An 18690-nucleotide genomic window follows, 5' to 3' on the forward strand; every position below is an offset into this window, starting at 1 on the left:
CACAGGGCAACATTTTATGATTGTATATCGAGTTAAATTTCTTGAAAACCGTTCACATTCCTGCATGTAACCCGACTTTACAGACATGAACACGTTATTTATTTTGATTTAAATAAAACATTTATGGCAGAGAGAAAATCATTCAGCAGGCAGCATATTATTGCCCTAATTCCCATTTGAATTATTGACATGTGGCCCAATTACTGGGTTTCCATTTAACTTGTTGTCTAATAAAAAAGCTCACTGTCCTCAAATACCTGACACACATATGTGAAATAATTGTGCCACAAGAACTGACACTCACAAAGTAATGCAATATTAAATGCATTTTTTCTTGATGTGCATGTAATTTATATACATATCTGAATTTATAAATTTTTTATATATATATTAAAAACAGGCAAATCAGACTACTATATACATAAACAATTCCATTAGGTTTTAGGTGTTTGATTTTGGTAATTCTAACTGACCTAAACACAAAAGAGAGAGAAAAAAGTGTTTTTATTCGTGTATGTAAACGTCTGGTTTCAGCTGTATCTATTTTTGGTTCTGCTTCTAATATACCTATTTCCAAGGCCAAGTTTGTTTAGGTAGCTGCCATTTGCTGTAATGTGACCTTAACTGTGAGCACATCAGCAGACATCTCCCTAAAAATGACACATCACACAGTTGTTATTTTAGTGCAGCCATTCGACACCATCAATGGTAGTTTTCCACAGATGTAGCATAAGGAGGAGGATTAACTGCTGAATGGAAGAGTACGGACCGCAGCAGGTGTGGGGAAAATATGTAAATAGGTGGTGGTTCTCGCGCGCTGATTCGCTGTCGTTGAGTGACTGCGTGGGATCTGATTGGCTGTCTTGAGGAGGCACGTAGCGCGAGGGGAAAGTATGCAGTGCCAAGCTGTAGCACGAGAACGCCCCTTCCGTGCGTAAGCTGTGACGCAGAAGGAGGCAGGCTGGATATAAAGTGAAATGCCTCGAGGTACAATTCAGTAAAGAGACAAGAGGAGAGAACAGCATCAGGACTACAACTTTAAATACTTTTAAAATCTTTATATCAATTGGAGTTTTGTCCAAAGTTTGGTGTTTCAGATCTTTATATCAACTGACGTCTGGGAAGACTGTCGAAAGAAGAAGAAAATATGAAATACATTATAGGAATTGGCGGGTAAGTACTTTACAAATAAGGAGGGTTTTTTTAAATTATAACTATACATTATTTGTGTTTCCTGCTGTAAAAGTTGCAGAAAAGTTAAAATTTGCTTGCAGTAATGCTGAAACAAACCATTCAGTGCGTTTGTATTTATTTAAAGGAACATATGTAGTTATTCAAAAACAACAACAACTGTTTGTATATTTAACATTTAATCTGTCTCTAATTAAGGTTTTTGTAAGTTTGTGGTTGATGTCATCTTATTGTCCACATGTTTTATCAGCCGCCCGCCGGAAAAAAATAAAATCACATCCGGTTTGGTTTGTTGTCATAAATCGAGCGGGACTTTTGAAAATTCACCGCGTGATTTTCTTCCAGTGGAGGGAGATCTATTTCACCTACAACCTCTACATTATTTAACTTTATTGCGTTATCAGTTACCTTTTATTTAGGCTTTTTAGTCACGAAGTTGTAGGTTTTTATTGGATTATAGAGAAAGCTTTTTGTTTGATTTTTACATAAATAGAACATTTTTATTTTGAGCTCTTTACTGAGAAATGTTTTTTTTTATACAATTGTAACTCCTAAGCTTGAACCCATATTAATTAGCAGAATTAACAGATATTTTAGGAAAAGTTACATTTTTGAGATTGAAACCTAAAATAGAATCTAAACAACTCACACACACAACATAACTGTTATTTATCAACTATTTCAACCACTTTTAACCACAATCTGACCTTTAGAAGTGAGGCGATATTCATTTTGTGTAATTTTCTTTGTTTTTACAGAGTTACTAATGGTGGTAAAACCACTCTGACTAATAAACTGATCCAGACTTTGCCCAACTGCTGTGTTGTGCACCAGGATGACTTTTTCAAGGTGAGTCTCAACAAGTGATTGGTTAAGTTTATAGTGATAATTTGGCATCTTTTCCATTCATTACTACAGCCTGAGCTTTGTCTTTAATCAGTGTTGGAGGTCTGACCTTTGGAAACCTTCCCTTCCCCCCATTTCCTTCATTCCCATGCAGTTCCTTTTCTATGTTGATCACATTTTCTTTGTCTTTAAGTTTCTTATTATTTGCTTTCATTCTTAGCCTCTTCTAATCATCTAACTTGAAACTAAATATAAAGCTTTTCTTCTTTTTATCTGTCCTCCACAATATTATATTTGCATACTAACTCTTGCTTAGTTTTATGCATGTCATCTGCTTTGTGCCTTCTGTTTCTGCCTTTTCTTCCTCACTCGTTTAGCCTAACCTTTGTGGCATGTGAGTGAGATCTGCAAGTGTTCAGAGCCGTGAGGTTCCAGCAATGTTTTATTGGTGACTGTTATTTCAGAAACCCGATCAAATAGAAGTCGGGGAGGACGGCTTTAGGCAGTGGGATGGTAAGACTTCTCTGAAGACTGCCAGTGACTCATATTTGACTTCATATCTAATGTAGTAGACCCCATCCTCTGCAGTTGCATCAGTTAGAGCTAAAACATTCATTTGTAGTAACATCCAAGCAGCAAACACATTCATAAATCATTACAGCTGTTGTTGGGATTTTTTTCTAACTGTTTCTATTATTTTCTCTTTTTCTCTCTCTTTCTCTGCCTGTCTCTTGCTCCACAGTGATCACAGCTATGGACATGGAAGCCATGACCAACACGATAAAAGGCTGGATCGAGAACCCGGCAAAGTTTGCCCGCTCCCACGGCGTCGCCCTGGCTCCCGTTCCTGACGTGGCCAACCCTGACAAACAGATCCACATCTTGATTGTTGAAGGCTTCCTGCTCTACAACTACCCGTGGGTTGACTGATTGTTTATTTTTGCATGGCTGACTGTTTATTTGAATCGAGTTAGGGATGTAGATCTGGTTTGAATGCAGCAGCCATTTTGGCTAGGCTCCAGCTTCTATGATGCAAACTAAAAGAAGTGCCAGAGATTGAGCCATCTTGGTTCTCTGAAACCCCAAAGATTCATGATTGCAGGTGTTGTAAGGGCGTCGTTAGTTCTGTCGGGTCACGTGCTAAGTTTGCATGCTCCCATTGGCTCACGCTCACTAGCAAGCAGATTTGAGTTTGGTCTGCAGGTAGAGAGATAAGGTTTTCAGCAGAAGGAGGCTCTGAGTGGTCGTTTGCAGTCACAGCAGGGGGTGTGGGGATACTCGGTGTGCTACTGATGAGTGTCAATCACGCTGCAGAGACGTAGATAAAGGACAGCATGAACAGTTGTATAACTCTGCTCTTGTACATGGAGAATGTTATGTGGCATGTGGTCAACACCTTTGCTTCTCCCCTTCAGGCCCCTGCTGGATGTTTTCAACAAGTGCTATTACATCGCAATCCCCTATGAGGAGTGCAAAAGAAGGAGGAGGTGAGCTAATTTTGTGCTCTCACATTGTTCTGCATTAATCTTATTAGCTTATTAACTTACTTTATTTTTTATTATGATTTTAGTACCAGACAGTACACTGTCCCTGATCCTCCTGGCCTCTTTGACGGTCATGTGTGGCCCATGTACCTGAAGCACAGAAAGCAGATGGAAGACCTCGGGTTGAATATTGGTACGATGCGATCACCGTCCGTATTTGTAAACCAAATCTCATTGTAGTGTTCCACCTGTCTGTGGTTGGAGTTTTTATCAGTTTTTGGTGTAAAAATATGTTTTGTGTTTTGTTGCAGAGTACCTTGATGGTTTGAAATCCAAAGAAGAAATCTACGACCAGGTGTATGAGGACATTCAGAACAACCTGCTCAATCGTTTATAGGTAAGAAGGAAGGACTTGAAGTTGTAATGGAAAATTTATTTAAATATTTGTAACATTTTGCATGTAAAATGTGAGGCCTTATCTAACGTGCATTTTATTTTTTGTTTTGCAGCAGGAGGACTTCTTCACACCTGTACAGATTTTGTAAATAGCCAATGATTCTTTTTTATGTGTAATTTTTATTTTATTTTTTGTACATGTTAACCTTTTTTTTGCCATGTTAACTTATGATGTTTTCACCTACTTCTCATGAACAAAATGTTGGGTTTTTTTTTTTATTAAAAGTTGACTGGTCATCATTATTTTTGTCATGCAGTTGACCATTGTTGGACTACTGGTCTCTACCAGCGTCTCCTTCCTTCCAATAAACTCACAAGTTTCTGTTAAATACAGATCATCAAAACATCTTAGTGTTTTTTTGTTGTCTGTTTTACTGTCAACATTTCTACTACCTGAATTAGGGTAGAAAATAGTTTTCATTTTCTGTAATTCTGAGGTCAAAACTGAGGTGAAAAACTTTCCCATCTTTTGCAGAGTTTTTGATTTTCTTTTTGTTTGCCATTAAGTCATACTGATTAGCTGTCTTTGTACCATGAAGTGCAACATATTCCTCTACATGCCTAAAACTCACTTTGGAAATGTTTTTGACACCAAGATAAAAAAAAGGGAAATAAACTCTCAAAGGGAGATTTATGGAGTTTATTTTAGAATTGATGTCAGCTTTTTTTTTTTTAAGTTGACAAAACATTAATGATTTAACAAGTGTGGGAATTATATTATCTCAGCGAAATTAGTTTGAAAGTTCTTTGTTTTTTTATTAAATTAAATCATTCAAAAACTTCATTTGCTTTTTATTTGGTCTGGCAGAAACAAATCTGAAAGGGGGTAAATACCTTTCATGCTAAAATGACAATTAGTAAGTTAGTGGAAACAAATCAAACTATGCACTTTGGTCCTGAAAATGCATAAAATAAAGTGGAACAACAGTTTCTGATAAGTTTGTAGAATGTAATGAAACTGAAAGATTGTTACAGGAGCTGCTCAATGAGAAACTTGGCTTCTGTGAATTTTATTAAGCTACTATCTTGATGAACCTGCAAAATTTGGTTGGAGTATAATTTAATGTCCCGGACACCTCTACCACACAATCTAGGGGAAGTCACTTAACTGAGACCCTTGGCATCTATTTTAGAAACAGGAAGCGCTCAGTCAAATCACTACTGTACGTCTGTCCTCGTGGGTGTTTCCAGATTTACAACCCCAAAATAACTGTCCTCACTCATCTCAAGTAGATGCTGGAGTAGGTCACAAACTACCCAAAAGATTTAGGCTATTAGCACAAGATTGCACTCACTTACGGCTCATGGTTCTCTAAGCACGTGCTGCCAGTATCTGCTATATATGTTTCTGCACTGGAAGTTCAATGACAGATCATTTTTTTCCCCCCCTCTCCATTAACGTTTTCAGCTTGTTTTAGTGATTGAAAATAGCTTGATAAAGTCTCCCAGCAGGTATTTCTCTCTGACTGCTTCTCCTGATGAATCTGTCTGAAAGAATCTGTTGCGACTCAAGGATTCTGGCCATTTGTTGGCACCTTTTTGCAACAGCAGCCATTCTGACATCAGCTGTAGGTATATGCGATCTGTCATGTGGGTGTCATATGGATGCGGGATGGAAAGGTGATTATTGTATCATCCTAGCAGGTGGTGGCACACAAAACCCCCTTTGGCTTGGACTCACCGTGCTAAAAGTGACACCAGCACAGAGGATGCCTGCCAGGACAAACACAAATAAAGACGCGTCTCACATAATAGAGGATCATATTTCTGCGGTACACTGTTGGAATAATATTCCTTCCCCATCAGAAGAGGCCCAGTGTGAAAAGGTAGCTCTATTGTCCCAAACTGAGTAAAGAGCAGCCTCGGTGCAGAAAGTTCCCTGCAAAAACGTGAGCTGATTTCATCTTTCCTCCAGCATAAGACAGAAACCCTTTCACAATTTCTACCCAAGAGCAAACCACAACTCTGAGGACAGCTATTTCTGCTTTATTGCTGGTACTCGGTGTCCTCAATTACATATGTAGAACACTGTTGAACTACTTCCTGTTTTTGTGGGCGTTACACGCCTTTTTTGGAACAGAGTGCTGTGCTGGGTGGTTTTACACTACGCTGCATCACAATGAGACAATGTGCATAACGTGCCGTACGCCACATGGAGAGGAACACTGGAAACAAGCTTGATTAGAACAAAAGGTCCAACTGTTTTTCTGTCTGCAGAAAACAGTTTTGTGTACTTTGTGTATTTGATCTAAAATGATACAGATTCAGAATATGATCATGTGGATTGTTTGGTGCATGAAAAGTGTCTCTCTTAGTGGTGTAATTAATGAGATATAAATGAAAGTGGCAGACTGTAGTAATAATAATAATCTGCTCACAGTGTCAACTGAACCTCTGCCCTGTAATTATGTCCCACCGCGGGCACACATGCACAATGCTTTCCTTCTGTTTGTCACATTCATGCATGTATACATATATATATTTATGCCGTTTAGGGTGAAGGAAGTCTGCTTCACCTTAAACGAAGGTGAAGCAGACTTCACCCTAAACAACATTACATCATGTTGATTGCAGAGTGTGCTACTGTCTTTTTTCACTGTTCCCTCCGACTGCGGCTACCTGTCTGTCTGCACGTCTCGGCAGCCAGCATGACTGAGGACAAAATAGAAGGAAACAAAGGCAAAGGTGAAAGATTCTCGCGTTCCTTCAGGGTAGAGACTGTTTATTACCACGATCTGGCAGCAATTAGAGCTGGTGGTTTGTTTTTGTTTTTGTTCTTTTGTTGTTTTGGGGTTTTTTTTGCTTTATGTAGGGCTCATTCAAAGAGAAAGGATCTGAAATATGAATTAAGTAAAGTAGGATCTGAAACTGTTCTCATACAAGTGGTTAATGTTTTTGCAAAGATTTTTAACACAAAACAGTAGGGGTTATTTATGATAAATAATTTCATGAAACATTGCACAATTACCCAAAAAGCAGTTCTTTCTGGTATTTTCACGCTGTTCTTTTAAAGTCAACAACCCAGAGTTTTTGCAGCTCATGCTATTATATTGAACACAGAACATTGTAAGGACATTTTGCACAATGCGAAGTTTGTGTGTGATCCAGTGTTTGGGTAAGCATGTGTGACTGTTGAAGAAGAAACCTTCAACAGTCACACATAATTGTTGAAGACTAAGGATAATTGAGAACAATGCGTTAAAAAAGCTTGTGAACCTAAATGAATTGAAACAATGTGTTTAAAGGGAATAGCCAGGCCTAGATCCCCTCTTAGCCTCTTAGAAAGAGACCAAGAAAGTTTTTTGTTTTTTTTTCCAATATATTTTATTGAATTTTCTCTTTTAGGACATTTACAAACAAACTTAACATTGTAAACATGTACTTATACACACTTGCATTCACTCACGCATTCACCCTTCAAACCTGCATTTGTTATAATATATATAAAACACTTTAGATTATGACAGAAAAAAAAATAAAAAATAACAAGACAATATGAAAATAAAAACTGTAGTCAAGATATCCATTTAAGACACCCATTAATGAGCTCTGCCTTCAGTCCCTATGATCCTCATATATGGCTCCCAGAGGTTCTCAAAGTCCCGGTGTTTGCCCTTGGCGATGTATGTTAGTCTTTCCAGTCCGAGTGAATTTACCATTTCTTTCTTCCACAATCCCAGGCATGGGGCATCCATCCTCCTCCAGCATAATGCAATGGATCTTCTGGCTTGAAGAAGTCCATAATCTATCAATTTAGTTTTAGTCTGTGATTGTTTAAATTCCACTGGAACCAAGAAAGTTTTACAAGAAGCAATTATTTTAAATTATATTATTGCAGGAAATGTATAGGGGTTTGGCAAATAAAACACATCAGCTTACTTATTTGGACCAAGATTTAGCAAGAATCCAATCCTCTGGTTAGATCCTGGTCACATTTCTAGAGACGGGATACATTAAGGAAAAATGATTTAATTTAATCTGAGTTCCACAGTTGGCCCAGTCACACTCCAATGTTGCTGACAGCAACATCTTTTTGAGTTCCCTGAGTTTCTAAGAGCTGGAAAATTGGCATTATGAAATGCAAACAGTGTCACATATCTGTGTAGATTTTAAAGAGCGGTCTGTTGCTTAACAGTCTAGGATGCCAGCTAAATTAAACTCCACTGTTACGTGTGAGAGGGCTGTAAATAAACCTGACCTTAAAGTAACCTCTACATGAAAAGAGACCTAATTGTGTATTATGTAACCTTTATCTAGGAAACGTTATTGGATGGTTTATGGTTTGAATTTATTCTTAGTAATTCATTAATATTGTATATTAAACATTTTTCGCCTCATCTTTGTTTTGGAACAGTGAAAAGGCCTCATATCTGATGAAGATCTCAAGAAACATTGAGTCACACAAAGGAAATGCCAGTCTTTCTGTGGGGACTCAGCGCCCCCATGTGGCAGAAAGGTAAATTGGAACTGTGATCACCGGACACTATATTTTATTTTTAACACGCTAAGTAGGTAAAAAACACAAACAAACAAACAAAAAAAAAACAACAACTCACTTTAATTACATTTTTAGGTTTTGGGCTGTCTGAACTTAAGTTGTGTTGTTTTGTCTGACACTGACTTTATTGATTGTCTGACACTGACTTTATTGATTTTAACATTTTATGCTGAATTCACATCCCTGTGTTTCCCCCCACCCCTAGACAAACATAACGTTGCAGATAAAAAGGCTTTGGAAGAAATATGATACATAATGTTTTCCCAATTAAAAATCTGAAAAGAGAGCACCTGTGAATGGTAATTTCCAAGTATTGTCACAAATACTGAAATGTATTTAGATCTGGACTTTAATTAGGACATTATGGGTTCATCTGAAGTCCTGATTTTAGATTTTCTTCCAGAATTGCACTTTACTGAGATTCATCAAGACTCCAGTCAACTCTCTCTATGCAGTTTCACTGAGCCTGCTAAAGGAACAGCATAATGTTGTCACCACCATGTTTTGACATGGGGCAGTGTGAGTTAGATTCATTTCAAGTTTTGTATGTATAGGCCAAAAAGGATTCATTTTGTCGAACGTGACTAAAACACTTTATTCCACGTTTACTGTTTCCCCTAAACAATTTTATACCACATTTTATACCACTAGTTTAACCTGTCTAATGTGTTCCTTGGTCTTTATTAAATTTTTGTTCTCTAATGTTAAAACAAAACTTTGACCTTACAGAAAAAAATATATTTGCTTACTAGATGATTACTGAAAAGAACAAGTTTATGAGTATCAGTATAAAGGGGTCTTAATAAAATGCATGCCACACTTTTTTAGATTTTTTTATTTTTAAATTGTGCCTCTTTGGTCACTTCATCACTGACACACACTTTAAAAGCAATTTTGACCAAGAAGATTTGAACTAATATGTTATTAGTAGAATTCCGCTTACATTAATTGTACATTAATTAGTACAGTTAATGTAATTACTTTCACAACTTTCAGGATTTTATTTATTTAAATCTAAAATAAAACTGTTTGCCCACATGGGTGAGACTTCCCTCACGCTCTCTCCTCTTGCCAGTGATGCTGTGCGCAAGTGCGTGACGAAGTCAAGTGGATTTGCAACCTCTCCTCCTGGTCTAACTCAAGTATCCCTCCACACTCATTCAGTTGCAGGACTTTTGAGGGAGAGAGACTAAAATCTCAGTAAGCCATGGAGAAGATCTGGTGTCTTCTTACTTGCCTTCTCGTTGTCCTGGTGCGTTTAGGCGCCGGTCAGGACCATTTACGCGCGCCTGTTGGCCCCTGGAGACAGCGCATTCAGTGGGAGAATAACGGTCAGGTGTACAGTTTGCTCAGCACTGGGACTCAGTATCGCTTGCCTTCCCAGAACAGGAGACGCACCCAGATGTTACTAACAACAAAAAACAATTTAAACCAAGTCAACCCTCCTGTTGCGCTCATGAGAGTCACCAGAACCAGGTCTATGAGCCTCCAAGACTCGGATCACTCTGAGCAAAATGACCAAATAGACACGTCGCTTCTTGGAGCAGATGTGCAGTACCTCCTGTCCGCGGTTCGGACCGGCACACAGAGTCAGTCCAATGTGGCTGTGGATTATCACTCAAGCCAGGCTCCGGCTAACAGTAGCGCTTCTGTTTTCATCCAGGAGTTTTCCGGCAGCGGAATCCCCAGAGGAGGCCGGGGTACTGCTGCGGAGGACAGCGGCGCGCAACAGACCACTGCGCCACCAACAAGAGCGCAGCATTTGACGCACAGCCAAGTCGATAGAAGCTCCCCTGAGGGCTCGGATTCAGTCCACACATCATCTTGGGTCAACCTGGTTAGTGACGGTCGAGTCACCCCGCAGATCAGAACGCAATCCCTGACCAGAGTCACTCCAGAGGTGGATGATTCCAGCAACACTGTTGAGACTCAGTTCCCTCCTAGGAGTCCAGATACAACAGGTGCAGGTGATCCTCGGGATCCACACAGCATCCACCACAGGAATTCGGTTTTCTATAATATTTACCCAGCAGACCGCAGGAACCGGCTGAACGCGCGCAACCCACCGGGCACCGGCCACGGCACCAGGTTCTTCCACAACGGTGAGACAAACAGCAGACTAGATAGTAATTAGTTTATTTGTCTGACATCAACCGTAAATCATGATCCAGAGCCGGTCAAAAGCTTTATGGGACCCTAAGCAGAATCTTCTAAAACCACCAGGCCTCACAGTTCAATCCTTTAATATAATCTAAATGTGTCTGCGTCATACATCTAGCATTGTTACTATGTTTACAGCTGAAAAATAAAAAATGTGTTCAAAACATTGGAATCAGTTTCAATTTAGCAACAGTCATTGCCCAATTCACATTCAATCTGACAAAATAAGTTGCTAATAGCACCAAGTTCTGCACTGCTTGAGCCAATTTTATTGCATGTTATATTTTTATGTGCTCAATGTTCTCACAAATATTTCGATAGTGTGCGCATAATATTTCTGAATGTTTGAAAATTCATAAATAATTTTTATTCCTATGGATATTCTGTTTTGGCTGTTTTTCAGTTTTAAGTCATTTAACAGAATGCTTCAAATCAGTCCTCAAAGACATGGCTTTAGACCAATGGCTGGAAAATAGATGTATTTTTTCTGAGTACTTTGTTGTTACTTCTGCTGTTTCATTGATTGTTTTATGTAAAAATGTAAAGTATGTCAAATCTGCTCAACAGCAAAATATGCCACCTATAGAAACATCTTTTGTTTGTTTCAATAGACTGGCTTACAGTCTATTGCATTAAAGTTATACAACAAGTAGTTTAATTTGTGTAGAAAAAGCATTGAAACATATTGTAGGGGCATCTTATTCCACCACTCTAATAATAGTATTAGGTAGAATAAATGGGTTATTAAGAGTTTTCTGGTTTTCAGTCACCATCCATCACACCAGCTGGTTAGGTCTGATATCCTGTTTGCAACTATGCATTAAATCACAAGACCAGTCATACAAAATGACCTATTTTATCTTTGAGTAACTTATATTTTATTATTGGCAGGTCTCCCAGACCTGATCCCTGACCCGTACTACATCCAAGCAGCCTTGTACATCCAGAGAGTACAGATGTATGCACTTCGCTGTGCAGCTGAAGAAAACTGCCTTTCCAGGTACTGTTATGTTCAACAACAAAAATTCACCATTTTTGTTGTTCTGAGGACCACATACAGTTTTTTGGGGTTTTTTGTTTTTGTTTTTTTGCATGTAATCATGTTGCAACCACAAACAGTGAGATATTTTATTGGGATTTATGTGGGAGATAACATGACATAGGTAGGGCACAGCTGTGCTGTGAAGCATTATTTTCTAGATGTCTTGCAAAGGAAAATCTAAAAATGTGGCATGCATGGCAGTAACATACGGTAATTTAAAAAAACTACACCATTGTTGCTCTGGCTGAATATTTTGGGTCACTGTTCTCTTGGAAACTGAACATCTAGCATCTTCACAGCATGATGCTGCCACCACCATGCTTTACAGTGGGGATGATTTATGCAGATGTATCTAATCAGACCTTTTTCCTCCACAACATGTTATGGAAAATGACAGACAGGACTTTTCATGGCTTTCTTTCAACACTGTCTTTCTTAACTTATGGTCATCAGATTAAAAGGGGTTGATACAAATGTTTGCAAGTTTTTATTGTAAAAAAAAAAAAAATGAAAGCATGTCATTATCCTTCAAGCTCACAATTATAATCTGTAATACCCCAATATGTGTAAAGGTTCAAGCTGTAGGAACACGTTCTCAATGCAGTGTGTGCCAAGCTGCTCACACGGACTTGTTCAGCAAATGGGATTAAATTGGAGTTAATATGTTTGAATTTGTCCATTTGATTGGCTGCCATTTGAAGAATTGATGAAGACAGTCATTAGGACTTGGGCTGCAACATGAGGATAGTTGGCTGTCCTCATGCTTGTTGGCTACTTGGATGTAGCAGCTCAGTGGCAGAGCGGCTGGGCACAAACCTGGCCACTGCTCAGGATTTCTCTCCTATGATCTGCGGAGGATCTGAGGAGCCGCGCTGCCCAGGGAAACAAACCCTGAAAGGAAAGGCAAAGGATTTCAGAGCTGAAAATATAAGCCACCAATTCATGACTCAAACCCACCACTGCAGTAAATCTGCTGTGCAGGGCGATCAGAGGGAATTTAAAGTGCAGCGAAGTGTATGTCAGGTGGACGACGTTTTGTAAAGATGAGGTCATTCAATCCTGCATGTGCTGTAAGTAGCTGTCTTGGATTTCCTTTCTCTGCAGGTCTGCATATGGTCCGAGTGTGAGTGACCTGGAGTACAGAGTCTTACTGCGCTTCCCACAAAGAGTGAAGAACCAGGGAACTGCAGACTTCCTCCCTGTCAAACCCAGACATGAGTGGGAATGGCACAGCTGTCACCAGTGAGTTCCCTCATAAAAACATCTAACAGCATCAGCTCATAAAGGTAAAGAGCAGAAAATCAATCCATCCAAATCAGTCGAAGCAGACGTCTGGACACAGATTCTCAGTTGGATTTTATTTTGATATATGATCGTTTTCAATTTTTATGTAAATCATTTTCTGTTTAGTCTCCGTTTTTGAAATAGAAAAGGTAAAAATAAAAAATATATATTTAAGAAAATCTGCTAATCATTTAGTGCACCAAACCTTAAACAGCCACTTGGAAACAGTGCCAGGTAATAATAACACATGCACACATATAAGCAACTCAGGTTTTGTTTGCTTTGTCCCAGAATACAAAATGTCTAAGTAAGTGATGTTAAATGTGATTGGGAAGTGGAACAACCAATGAGGGAAGATAGACTGTTTTTTCCACACTCTGGTCAACGACCTTTCAATTTTGGTCTAATCTGACCAGAGTGATTTTTGTGTCTGTTAAACGCTTTTGGGCAGCTGTTTAAAGCTTGAAATATTATATTTGAAGTGTGCATGTCGACATTCTGTTTGTGTATGTTTTTAATGACTGAATTATTCTTTGATCTGAGTAGCAAACAATAAATGATTTAGAAAAGTCTGGCTTCTTGAAAGTAAAACATAGTGATTAGGGATGCCTCAAGACCTTTGCACAGTACAGTACAGTCCCCTTTGCGACGACTTACAGAAACCTGAGTTTCCACAGCGTGTTCGGCTCAAAGCAGTCCCCCTTTCTGAGTGTGTTTGTTTGCATGTCCGACTCTCTGCAGACATTACCACAGCATGGAGGCCTTCAGTAACTACGACCTTCTGGACGTCGCCACTGGACAGAAGGTTGCTGAGGGGCACAAAGCCAGCTTCTGTCTGGAGGACACCTCATGTGACCCGGGAGTACGGCGACGCTTTGCCTGCACTGCTCACACACAGGTTAGTCTGCACTAATGCACACAGTTTTTTTCATTTCTACTTTATAATTTCATCTTATTGTTGGTTTTAGATAATTTACTGGTGTTTAAACCCCACTTTCTGAACATATAAAATGTATTAACCCAGCATTTAAACAGAAAACATGAGTAAAATGATCTTGGTTTGTTTTAAGGGGCTTGGTCCTGGATGCTATGATACATATCATGCTAACATTGACTGCCAGTGGATCGATATCACTGATGTGTCACCTGGAAATTACGTTCTCAAGGTAGAACTGCAGATCAAATCAACTACTTTCACATTTCATTGATTTACAGTAGATTTGAATTTAACCAGAATCTATCTTGTACGTTACCGTTTTCTGTTTGCCAGGTGATGGTGAACCCCTCCCAGCTGGTCCAGGAGTCCGACTTCTCCAACAACGAGCTCTGGTGTGACATCAGATACACGGGAAGCTACGTCCAGGCAAGAAACTGCAGGATTGTTGTGTAAGTCTGACGAGTAGCGCCTGTTTTTTCCAACGTGACTCAACCAGAGACAACTTAAAGTTAATCAGTGTTGTCCCTGTTTTCCAGGAGCTGACCTGCAGAAGACACAGACATGTGCTTAATAACCTTTAGTTGTTCTTAAAGTAAAGCTGCTACTGTTTTGATGCTGTTTCATTGTTTGCTACTCTGTAGTAGCAAACAATGATAATCCTTGGTAATCCTGCCCCCCTTCTTAAAAAGTATTCTCATTCCAACAGCTGGATTTATCCTCATTTTGCTACAGTAACAAAAGAAGAATGTATTTAAACATGTTTTATGAATCTATACCAGACTTATTCATATGTGTGAAAGAGGCTTTAAATGATATGTTGTACCTAATGATAGATAAGCCTAATATAGCGTTATTTATACGAACAAAAATAGCTCAGTATATATAAGCAATACAAGACAGAAGTTAACTAATAAATGTATGCCTGCCTTACATGCAAGAAAATGTGTTTCCTAGATTTACATAAGTGTCAACTATGAAGTAAAAGGCCAATTTTGCTTTATTTCTGTATTTCAAGTTGTGTGACTTTTTTCCTTCTGTCTATTTTAATGTATTTTATTGCAGTGTTTGCTTTTTGTGTTTTGGTTTGACATTGTTTGGCACTTTGATTTTCACTAGAGTTTTATAAAGGGCTTCATAAATAAAGTTGAATTGAGTTTTAATAGACATTGCCCAGTCTTTTCCACTGTGAGATTGAGCTGATAGAACAATTTCTTTGAATTTTTTTTCTGTCTTACACTAGATGTTTTTCTGGGTTTCTGTTTAAACACAGGGAATCCATTCATGACCAATTTTGAAGCAGAATTATTCCTGCTGATGAAAGCATGCAATCACCGAAAACTGAGGAGCATTTTAATGTTGGGTGGTTCATTGCTTGACTTCTCCGAGAAATAGCTGCAATTATTGCACTTTGCATGTTCATGTCTGGGAAATAGCAGGAAAATAAACACTGCATCACACCAGGTGCCTGTTTGTGTGTATCTGTTGTGCTGCGTTGCAGCGGGTGACTGATTGGGAAAACATTCATCTGGCAATAGCTCCATGTCAGTCTCCTGGGAATGTCTCGGTTTATTTGCACTTTGTCACCAGGTTTTGGTGGCACGCTGTTTAGAAGCTGGCATGTCAAAGGGTATAAATACTTAATGAAGTTTTTGTTTTTGTTGAACAATGCTTCCTTTTTGCCTCTTTTTAATTTTGTCATCCAAAAAAAAAAAAAAGAAAACACCCCAGACTTAAATACAGAGATTGTTTTTAGTATTTTTATATCCTACCACAAGCCACATTTCCTCTATAAGCAGATATGCTTTTAGACTCTTTAAACTGAATACACATTCATTGCAGCAAGGTTTATATTTCAGCAGTGTTCAAAATCTTGATTAATGTAAAGTCATCTAAAAGTAGCTCAGGATGTTTATGCAAGAAATATGCAGGAGGTTTAGAAGTGAGCTCATGGAGTTTTCCATTCAAAGGTATTTTTGGCTCACTTTTCTAAGGTGCTTTGCTGTTTCTTTTTAAAACATATAATCACATTACTCGAGATTGAAACCCATTTCATTCATCCTCTTACCCAAACATTGCCTCTGTGTGGAGCTCACGCCTTCTTTGGCCCCAAAGAGCCGAGCCGCTGCAGTGGGTCTGAGTGTGATGGAGAGTCTCCAGGTGCTGTTTGCTCAGGGCAGGGTGGCGTGCCGAGCCTGCAGGCCGATCCTGTGAGAGATGGCAAGGAGAAGAGAAATTCCACAGATCCGGTGACGGCCAGGAAAGCCCGTCTGCAAACTGCTGACCTCAGTGTCTCCTCAACTCTGTCATTCTTATCATGGGCTGACCGTCTGCAAGGCTGCGTCCAGAGCCAACAGGGCAGACTGCAGGGATGCTAAAGAGATGTTTTTTAAACAAACCAAAAGGAGGACCTGAATTAAGAAAAGTTTATTTCTAATGTGTCTTATGAGCTTGTTCTTCACAAGAGACCAATTCTTAGTTTGTTAGTGGAGATAGCAAAGGTGGATATTCACAGCTGACTGGCAGTTTCATGACAATAAGGTGTGTGTAGTACCAACAAAAAAAACTAAAATACCAGTGAAAGATCTGATTTATCCTCTTGATGCCACTAGTCAGACAATTTATAAGAAATCATGAATGAAGTAATAATGATGACACTGAGATAAATGAGCAAAAGATGCTCTGTTTTTCTTCTTGCCACTCTTCCATAAAGACCAGATTAATGGAGCGCACAACTAAAGTTATCCAGCCAAGAGATTTGTTCATTGTTGTTCCAGGTCTCTCTTAGGCTGCTCCTCATTAATACTTGGTTTGCACAAATCTTCAGCTTTCGTGGACATTCTTGCCTTACTATATTCATCGATGTTCTCTGCGAGATGTTCAGTAAAAAAGTATTATTTGGTACTGTTCAGTAACTTCACGCTGCTTTAAAATTCTCAAAAACGTCTTTCCTTACATGTCTGCGGTGCTTCCTGGTCTTCATGATGGTGTTTGTACAAAGACTATCTGTAACCTTCCTCTGAGGTAGAGCAAAACATTTGGACTTATACTGAGGATAAATCACAAACAGATGGTTTATATTTACAACTTTGGTGAGTTTTGAAAACAGTTTCATTAGATTTTTAAGGGTGTCATTCTTAAAAGGATGAAATACAAGTGCATGGTACCATTTACAGATTTTTATTTGTGGAAAGGTTTAAAGTTTTTTTTTCTTCCACTTCTTATGCTCTACTTTATAAAAGTCAAAACAGTGTGAATGCTTTTGCAAGACTGAAAAAGTGAGCATCTTAGAAGTACCAGAAAACATTTAAGTATATCTAAAAACTGGATTTAACAAAATTCAATGAATAGAGATTTTAAAAAAAGAGGGAAGTGATCGCATGATGAAAAACCTTTCCAGTGTGCATGACACGAACTCTCTAAACTTATCAGTTCAAATGCAGCTGATTAAAACAATTTAAAATACAAACGTAACATGCCACTGAAGGCACAGAAATGTGTTGGGTTTTAGTGCTGTCCACTGTGTGCCGAGTCTGAAGCACTGAGTTCGCATCATTAGTGAAATAATTTGGCGCCTTCTTGATGCTGACGTTCTGTTTCCCTGTCTGTGGCTCGTGTTTACCTTCCAGGGAATTGTTTGTCGGCACCAAGGAGTGAAAGCTATTTGTGCAAGCAGAGGGGAAATTAAATGAGGAAATCATTTTCTCTCGTCTGACATAGTCTTGTGTCTGATGTAGAGTGGACAATATTTGCCCGGAAGAACAAGTAGTACCGTGTGTGAGTTTGACCAGTCGCACATCATTGCCTCTAACAGGAGCTTTCCTGTCTGATGATGGTGGTGTTTTGAATTATGCAGCTGCTGTATAAATATCAAAATGCTTAGCTGGCTAACTGAGTGAATGCATCCTGTTTTTAAAATTTCTTGGGCCGACTAGTTTAACTTGGCAGAGAAGTTTTTCTTCTGATGAGGAGGAGATGTCAGGCAGAGTGCAGAGAAGGCAGATTTGGGTGAAAAGGTTGACAAGCTGAAACTCTCTAGTTGTTTTTTGTTTAAATATTTGGTCCAAATGCTTACAGTGTTTTGTGGACTTTGCATGTGAGTGCCAGACAATGTTAGGATGTCTGCTCTCGAAGGAAACATGTTCACCTGTGGATGTTTAATGGCTCCAGAGACATAAAGCACACATAAGAGGAGACATGCAGAAGCAGAGCTCAGGAAAATGGTCTCCTGTGAGACACAATCACATCAGTTACAGGATTTGTGACATGTTGCATGTTTTCGGATTTAAGCGCTTGTCTGGCACCAATTTGTGAGGTATAACTGAGTATACCCTTGAAAGAAATTGTTGCAGAAACAGAAGGGAAAAAAATAAACTCAGAGACAGATTAATATAAAAATTAGATGGAAATAGATGTATATTATATCAATAAAATAAAATACTATTTGGAGAGTTTCTGTTACCTCTACTGTATGTTTTATCCTGTAAATGTGCCATTTCTGTACATTATTTTTTTCTTTTTATATTTATACCTCTATGCATGCTTCTATTTTTCCTGTCACTTTGCTGCTTTTCTATTCTACTCTGTTCTATTGTATAATTTGAAAATAATTGTAAACTAAATCATATAAATTCTTTGTGATGTTTAGAGAAATTAAAATGTACATATATTTAAAATAAATATCAGAAATTGAAAAGGCAACAACAAAAAGAAAAGCAAACCACAAAAATCCTTGCAAAAATATTGAAGAAAAAAGTAAACTTATTTCTGTAAATATTTTTTAAATGAAAATAAA

At 38.5% G+C, this 18690-nt stretch overlaps 2 protein-coding genes across 3 annotated transcripts; both read left to right on the plus strand.

The window, feature by feature from the left end:
• The first annotated feature begins 984 nt into the window (after window positions 1-984).
• LOC122838617 (muscle-specific beta 1 integrin binding protein) lies at window positions 985-4321 on the plus strand. Of its 2 annotated transcripts, XM_044129373.1 has the most exons (8): window positions 985-1173; window positions 1950-2040; window positions 2502-2550; window positions 2780-2954; window positions 3453-3524; window positions 3608-3714; window positions 3833-3918; window positions 4031-4321. In XM_044129373.1, the coding sequence occupies exons 1-7, from the start codon at window positions 1148-1150 to the stop codon at window positions 3916-3918; spliced, it is 606 nt and encodes a 201-aa protein (XP_043985308.1). In that variant the 5' UTR covers window positions 985-1147; the 3' UTR covers window positions 4031-4321. The 2 variants fall into 2 exon arrangements, with proteins under 2 accessions (XP_043985308.1, XP_043985309.1); XM_044129374.1 differs by lacking the exons at window positions 985-1173; window positions 2502-2550.
• Window positions 4322-8380: 4059 nt separating this feature from the next.
• loxl5a (lysyl oxidase-like 5a) lies at window positions 8381-15355 on the plus strand. The gene is made up of 8 exons (XM_044129375.1): window positions 8381-8433; window positions 9551-10577; window positions 11527-11635; window positions 12782-12919; window positions 13703-13859; window positions 14032-14127; window positions 14232-14347; window positions 14435-15355. Exons 2-8 carry the CDS (start codon window positions 9683-9685, stop codon window positions 14439-14441), a joined length of 1518 nt encoding a protein of 505 aa, XP_043985310.1. The 5' UTR covers window positions 8381-8433; window positions 9551-9682; the 3' UTR covers window positions 14442-15355.
• Window positions 15356-18690: the final 3335 nt, after the last annotated feature.

Source organism: Gambusia affinis, linkage group LG10, assembly GCF_019740435.1.
Source record: "Gambusia affinis linkage group LG10, SWU_Gaff_1.0, whole genome shotgun sequence".
Taxonomy (NCBI): Eukaryota; Metazoa; Chordata; class Actinopteri; order Cyprinodontiformes; family Poeciliidae; genus Gambusia; species Gambusia affinis.

What these genes read in the sequence shown, in the direction of transcription:
- LOC122838617 (XM_044129373.1), top strand. Translation starts at nt 1,148, where the DNA reads ATGAAATACATTATAGGAATTGGCGG. An exon ending in CGGCTTTAGGCAGTGGGATG is followed by an intron (nt 2,551 to 2,779) that starts GTAAGACTTCTC and finishes CTTGCTCCACAG; the next exon opens with TGATCACAGCTATGGACATG. An exon ending in TTCCTGCTCTACAACTACCC is followed by an intron (nt 2,955 to 3,452) that starts GTGGGTTGACTG and finishes TCTCCCCTTCAG; the next exon opens with GCCCCTGCTGGATGTTTTCA.
- loxl5a (XM_044129375.1), top strand. Translation starts at nt 9,683, where the DNA reads ATGGAGAAGATCTGGTGTCTTCTTACTTGCCTTCTCGTTGTCCTGGTG. An exon ending in CCTGCACTGCTCACACACAG is followed by an intron (nt 13,860 to 14,031) that starts GTTAGTCTGCAC and finishes GTTTGTTTTAAG; the next exon opens with GGGCTTGGTCCTGGATGCTA. An exon ending in CTGGAAATTACGTTCTCAAG is followed by an intron (nt 14,128 to 14,231) that starts GTAGAACTGCAG and finishes TCTGTTTGCCAG; the next exon opens with GTGATGGTGAACCCCTCCCA.